The 7,500-nt window shown below is 36.5% G+C and overlaps 1 protein-coding gene across 7 annotated transcripts in view; it reads left to right on the top strand.

Annotated features, from left to right (window-relative positions):
- LOC137631761 (DNA-binding protein RFX2-like) overlaps positions 1–7,500 on the top strand; it is a 375,379-nt gene that overhangs the window by 31,022 nt on the left and 336,857 nt on the right. For 2 of the 7 annotated variants that reach the window (XM_068363698.1, XM_068363697.1), the window contains exon 1: positions 4,615–4,739. The exons of 2 other annotated variants lie outside the window; for them this stretch is intronic. In XM_068363698.1, coding sequence (XP_068219799.1) covers positions 4,688–4,739 — 52 coding nt within the window. In that variant the 5' untranslated portion in view covers positions 4,615–4,687. Of the gene's footprint in view, positions 1–4,612; positions 4,740–7,500 lie in introns of those variants that run through there. 3 more of the 7 variants (XM_068363703.1, XM_068363699.1, XM_068363702.1) reach the window with 3 other exon arrangements.

The raw sequence follows: 7,500 nt of genomic DNA, 5'->3' as shown, positions 1-7,500 counted from the left end.
ACTTATTGATGGGAGAATGAGAAAAGAGGTGATTGCTGGAGGGACTTATTTATGGGAGAATGAGAAAAGAGGTGATTGCTGGAGGGACTTATTGATGGGAGAATGAGAAAAGAGGTGACTGCAGGAGGGACTTATTGATGAGAGAATGAGAAAAGAGGTGACTGCTGGAGGGACTTGTTGATTGGAGAAGGAGAAGAGAGGTGATTGCTGGAGGGACTTAGCGATGGTAGAATGAGAAGAGAGGTGACTGCTGGAGGGACTTAGTGATTGCAGCATGAGAGAAGTGACTGCTGGAGGGCAGCTCAAACTCCCACTGAGGTTGGGAAGAGAAGAGAAGATCGTTAAGAGAAGCAACAAGTGGGATGGAGGAAGTCAATTGGAGCTCAGTGGATTTGAATGACATATGGACGTTGAATGCGAATTAGAGGAAAAGGACGGCAAGAATTTAGAAATGGTTTCTTTGTTTAGTATATGCAAGGTGCTGTGTTCACAGTGTAAGAAGCATAAATATGTAAAAAGTGGTTCTTGAAAGTCATCTTTGGTGAAAGGAAGGAAATATGATAGATGATATCTCCGTGTGACAAGAATAGAGGACAGCGAGATGATGAAAACTTAAAAAATTGAAGATGCTGTAAATATGAGGTAAGGTAAACTTTTGAGTTAGCTGTATTAAGGGGAGGTGGGAGTAGCATGAAGACTTTGTTAAGAGGCAGAAATGTGTATCATAAAAGGATATAAAAGGTAGTTGTGGTTTATTTGAATAAAAGAAAATTATGAGTATTTGTGGTACAATTATCATATAATGGCCATTTGTTACAAACTTAGCAATCAGCTTTAATGGTGGTGATGGGTTGATTTAGATTCTAAGTACAGATATTGTGTTCAACAGCTATATGTACCGAAGAGTTGGAATCAACTCTTATCTTTCGTTATAGCCGTATTTTCAAGTCAACCTTTTACCTGCATTTCCAACTCGACACTAAGATCCGGATCCTTGCCCAGGCAGAAGTACTTATAAAAAAAGAATTTCCCTCTGTGTCTGTTATCATGTGGCAGTGACTGATATTAAAAGGAATATGTGGCAATTGAGAGAGTATACTTATATATGTGTGTGGTTCTAAATATTGAGCCACAAATACTATCTAATTCATTTTGCTTTGGAAAGTGGTACCCATAGAGAAATTTCTTAAGAGAAGTTTTTTGCTGCAAACCACTACCTCAGAATTGAAACAAAAATAGATGGTAGGCATAAAATGTCAAGCTAACTAGATACGTTAATAGTTTAAGTTTATCATAGTCTTAGCCTTTGTACCATGGCTTTCCACTGTCCTAGATTAGAGTTCTCTTGCTTGGGGGTACATTCGGGCATGCTGTTCTATCTTATTTCTCTTCCTCTTTTTTTTTTTTTTAAGGTTATATAGTTTATATGTGAATGATCTAATTTAATACTGTTACCTTTCTTGAAAATATTTTATTTTTGATTTTGTAGTGATTCTCTTGTAGTGTGTTTATTTCCCTGATTCCTTTCCTCACTGTTCTATTTTTCCCTGGTGGAGCCCTGGGGCTTATAGCATCTTGCTTTTCCAACTAGGGTTACAGCTTAGCTTGTAATAATAATAATAATAATAATAATAATAATAATAATAATAATAATAATAATAATAATAATAATAATAATAATAAAAATAATAATAATGATAATAGGTTCGAATCCTGACCCGGTTATAAGAATTTGTCATGAAGGAATTTCCCTGATACCACAAAGGCGGAGTGAATTCGACGTGAAAAAATATTTCAGGCTTAATACTGTAGTGGACAAAATTATCACCTAATATGTATGTATACGTAAGTGTATATATCTATCAATCCATATATATATATATATATATATATATATATATATATATATATACATATATATATACATATATATATATATATATATATATATATATATATATATATATATATATATATATATATATACATACAGTATCTAGTGTATGTATGTATACTATATGCATTATAGACACTTGATATAGTTACCACATATTTCGCTCGAAGCAAACAGTTTGTTACAATCACAGTATATATTGCGTACATATTCCATTTACAATTGTATGAATGTAATTAATATATATATATATATATATATATATATATATATATATATATATATATATATATATATATATATATATATACAGCAGAATATTTAATATATACACATCTCGTTTGTTTGAACTAGTATATGAATGACAAGAGAATGAATTGGATTGAAATATTCCCCAGTTGACATCAATGTATAAGTGATTTTTGTCCCTATTTATGCTTCCATCGATTGTATATTTGTGAGCGTAAAACTGTTGAAAAGAAAAGGGAAGGAGGGACGGACGGGGTCAGAGGTTGTGGAGGGCAGAGGAGCAGGTAAAGGTAGGCGTAGAGATCGATGACGGTGTTTTGAGGGGGGAGGCGATGGAGGAGGTAGTGGCGGAGGGCTCCAGGGAAGAGGAGGAGGAGGAGGAGGAGGAATAGGACGACGACGACGATTGGAGGTTGTTGTTGTTGGTGGTGTTGGAAGCTAAAGCGCCAACAGCGGCATAAGCAACAGAGCCGATTGAAGCGAGCGTGGCCATTGCGGGTCAGGAACACTAGCTAGGAGGAGCACCGCCGACCGATACGGCTGCTTGCTCCGGTTTTTCCCCTCTCCCCCGTCCCCTCGCAACCAGCCTTTTCCGTCCTACGGCTTTTGACTTCTCTCATTTCCAGTGTGTTTTGCTTGTTTTTGTGGCCCCTCGAAGTCTCAAATGGCCGGTTTTACACCAATCTCGTTCTAAGGACTATCATGATTATCTAAGAGTCCCGAATTGTGTAGAAGGTAGGTCGAGATATTTCTCGAGAAAGTTGTGTAATGATTCTATCGTGATTCGATGAAAGGAAAAAAGATTGGTTATCATTGTGATGGTTTGTTAGCGTTTGCTCCTGGCGCTTGATGAAGACGCAATTATCAGGACATGAAACTGCCGTTATTCTGTTTCCCATAGTAGTGGCGAAGACGTTAAGGAATCAATGGGCACATCTGCGAGACCTGTCAAGAACCACGTGTTGCTTGTACTCATGCCATTGCCGTCCTTAATGCATAGACTGTAATGGTTTTGTATCTCAGCTCTGAAGTTAAACGTTTGTTATATCATTATCGAATTATCTTGTGAATGTAGAAATTGAAAGTATATTTAAAACCAGTGGTGATTTTATCCCTGAAACCTCAAAGGTTTATGATGTAATGATGGAATTCGTGAGCAGCACAGCGAAGGTTGGGTACCATACGTGTTTTCATTTTAAGGAGTCGTGTCATTAGTAGAAAGGTCGAAGCCTATATTTGTCGATGGATCGTGGTTCATGTGAGAAACTAGATAGACTTGATTTGAAGTCCTTTAAGGAAGAAACTAAGAAACACTAGAAATAATAAGCGTAATTGTCTTCCTCATGTGTGATAATTCTCTATTTCGAAACACTTCTGGTGTGTGTAGATACATATTCTAGTAAGAGAAAATCTATTATTAGAAGGTCTCTGATATAAAGGTTAGTTGCATTTGTATGTTTTCCCTCTCGTCTTACGAGAGTCGGGATGAAGAAATAGTATTTGGCCTTAATAGCTATAGAAAGGATGAATATGGTCCTTGTAAAAGCTAATACTGTCCGTCCATTCCACAAGAGCAACAAAATCCAGCACGAATTTGTCTAAAGATTTATTCCTTGTTTGATTCCCTATTGATTCCCGTCCTTAGATGTCTTGAGTTTTAATAAATTCGTTCGTGGTTTATTTTGGGCTGTTGACGGTCATGTCTTATTGATTACTGTTGGGACTCAATTCGAGAAGTGAGTTTTTAGGGTGCTTCTCCAGGTAGTAGTATGGTATGTAGGTGTCTGTGTGTGTGTTTGTGTGTTAGTGTCATCGTTTAGTTTGGCCTCTCGTCAAAACACCTAGTCCAGTTGAGTTTGATTTCCCAAAGGTCGTTCCTGATGTTGGAATAATCCTTCTGTTATTTCAAGCAACGCGAGTCTTTGAAGAAGACCACTGAATAGGCTCCTATTATACTAAAGCCTATATCAAAATAGAAAGCCCTCTTTCATCATATCTATTTATGTGGTCTATTGAAAACACTGTTTAGGATGCCAGGTCGTGGAGCCGAAGTGTAAGGCTGAAGTCGACCTCTCCTGTTACTTGTATATATATAGCCGCAGATACATCATGGAGTACTGTAGTCATCGTTTCTATACATATATTTTGACCAATCTAATCATCGAGGAGTTGGATAGTGTAAGCTGATAACATGATAGTGACAGCCAATACTCATTATGAAAGTTTTAATCGTCCAAGTGCTTGAGGCGTGGGTGTTGTTAAAGTAACATTTTCACGTAAGGGCTTTAAACTATTTAGACGGTAAAATATAAGTTTATCGCCATCGTGGGTTCGACACATTCCCTTGAGGACAAGAAAGTACCCGAGGAATCCTCTTCAGGGGGATTTGGGGACGACGACATTGTGGTTCTAAGCAGCAGTTCTCCAAGGGGCAGCACTAGTGGCGTACCTGGAGGGCGAGGAGCTCGGCTTGCTACTCCTCGCCCTCGGTCAGCCACGGTGCTGCCCAGTTTCCGAAACAGCTTTCCATCGCCTGTTCCGGAGATGGACCCCCGAATTCTGCGCTCGTACGGAGGTATCATCCGACAAAGTTACGGTAAGATGGGCCATAGTTTTCCCTTTAGAATATTAATAAATCTTATTTTTAATTTGCTTATTTACATGAGTGAGGCAATAAAATGATTTACTTGTTGCTCATTGATAAGTCAGTGGGGAATATTCCTGGTTTCAAGATACTGATTTTCTGTATTGATGCCATGTTTTGTCTCTCTACTTTTAATAAATCTTTTCCGGTGTGATTTTTCATTTTTTTTCAGTCGGTCAATGAAATTATCTACTTGTTGCTCATTGATAAGACGGGAAAATATTCTTGGTCGCTAGATACTGATATGCTGTATTGATGGCAGGTATTCGATGAAAGCTATGCAAGTATATTACAACAAAAGCTATAGTATTAAAGAGTATTTGTGGTGTCATTTTCCTTAGGCTCCTTAATAAAAACAATTTTCGAAAGGCTTAATTTGTTATTCAAGCAAAATGTGAATTGACACGTTATTTATATTTGCGTAATAATTACAATTCGTCTGCGAGTTAAAATTACACAAATTATTTTTTTTTTTTATTGAACAATAAAACTCTCCAAGTTAGATAATATATGCCTGAAATAACGCTCGAGCGAAAGCAGACATTAGAATTAGTAATCACAGTTTTTAGGAAAGTTCCAAGATTGTCGTTCGGAAATTGATGTGTTTTTATTGAAACTATTATTTGGAGTATTATAGGTTTGACTAACGTTAAAGAGTTCCATACGAATTGGATGAAGTTTGAAGGCATCTTATAGCTATGAATTTTTCTCCCATACCATCGTTTCATATTCCCAACTACCAATAAATGACTCCACAAACGGAAACGTCAGCTCTATTAATTTTTTTTTCTGAAATGATGAACTAGTTAATCATACAATTCTTTGATTCACATCATAGAGCTTATCAATGTGGCACTGCTTATTGTTATCGCACATATCTTTAACCAGAAATATCTTGAAAAATTCATGACGTGTTTATGCTTCTCGCACGTTTTATTTCATCGTTATCGGTCTTTGTTTATGGAAGACGTTCTTTTTCTGGATTTTTTTTCTTTTTTTTTTATCAGTTATCCAAATCGCCAGACTGATTTTTAGAACAAGGTTAGCAGGAAGTATAAATGAACTGTAGAATTTTAAATCTGCACCCAGTTTGTCAAGCCCAGAATGTTAAAAGAGGGCTTGGTAAATTTCTGGTGAAAAGTAGATATGAATGTAGTGAAATGTGTGTGGATTTTTGCTTGTGTATATGCACAGTATCTTACATTTCATCTTTAAAGGAGCCCCATTCAATTTCTCTAATGTTGGTTTGTCAGAAATCAAGTTTGAATATATACGTGGATATGTCTAAAGATTTACTAGGTTTTGATAAACCCAACATTTTAAGGCGAAATATGCCGGTTTAGGGGCTTTTAGGAATTATATGTGGTTGTATAAACGGTTTAATTATTTAGTAGTCTGGTACAATGGGTTGTACTATACTGTATTTGTTTCTAAAAACAATCTTTATTGAAAGAGTATAATTTTTTTTTTTTTTTGTAGAATTCAAGCCAATTATCCTATGAAATATGTTTGTAGGTTGTTCCATTGACATTTCATTGTAATAGGGTCTTTAAAACGAATACTTTTTAGTGTTATAATTCTATAGATTATCCTATTAATGCGAGGTACGCTAGAGCAGTAATTGTTGACGTGTTGTAAATCTCTGGTTTGTGGAACGACGTTAGATTTTGTGGCATGCAATTGTATGGATTGCATTGTTTCCAAAGCAGAAATGAAAAGAATAATACATTTGCGATTTTTTTTTTTTATATGAAAACCGCCCTTGTATGTTGTCAAATCACCATGTAACTTTTTTTAGAAATGGATACAAATTAAACTTAGTTTCCCAAAGCTCGCTTTATTTCATATGCCATAAAAGAGGAATCTGCCAGAGAATGGTGAAGTAATTTTTATAACCTTTTCATTAACGGACCTTGCAAACTGCCTTATGGTTTAACAGTAATTTCCATGTAGATATCATTATTTTAATTTCTCTAAATCTTAGAAGGCTCAGTGCTTCACAGTAGACCTAGTTTTTATTTTAATGATCTATCAAAGATATTAAAATTAATTGTCTGACTGTGTAGCTGAATTCCCTGTGGCGCTCAGCCAGTGAGGACAGTATAAGCAAAAGAATATTTCGGTATGGGTGTAGTGGCACTGAACGGTGGCTGCCAACCCACATGGATTTTCCAGCTTTGGAGTCCTTCCCGTCCAGTCACTGCTCGATGGCGTTGGTTCTCATCTCATTGTTATCTTCCTTGTCTGTTGTCCGGAACCTATGTTGAACCCCTTCAAGAACCACGTCTCTTGTGGGCTACCATGTGCAATATCATGCCAAATATGAAGGCAATCTCAATCATCATCGACTGCGTACCTGTATCAGACAAGGTCTTTGTTTAGGGAAATACCATAAAACCAGTTATATACTGATATACAATTTTTTTATCGCATATTTAGCTCAGTTTTTCTTTACTACACTCATGCTCCAACTTAAGTTTTTCATTCAGACTGGCTTTCTTACAAAATGAGGCTTCTACATTCTACGAAGGCTTTGCTTTGGCTTGTGTTGGTAGGAGAAGTGCGAAGCAAGGATTTAGAAATAGCGTTTATTTAAGTGAAATTGATGAGACACTGACAGGATCGAACTCATTAGAATCAATGCATTTATTATTTTTAAGTTTCATCCCACTCCTGCTTGTGTAACAGTGTCCACTCAGGTGGCTATTCGCTA

Source organism: Palaemon carinicauda, chromosome 40, assembly GCF_036898095.1.
Source record: "Palaemon carinicauda isolate YSFRI2023 chromosome 40, ASM3689809v2, whole genome shotgun sequence".
NCBI lineage: Eukaryota > Metazoa > Arthropoda > Malacostraca > Decapoda > Palaemonidae > Palaemon > Palaemon carinicauda.
Note: the sequence above shows the minus strand (reverse complement) of the source record. Positions and strands in the feature narration are given on the sequence as shown.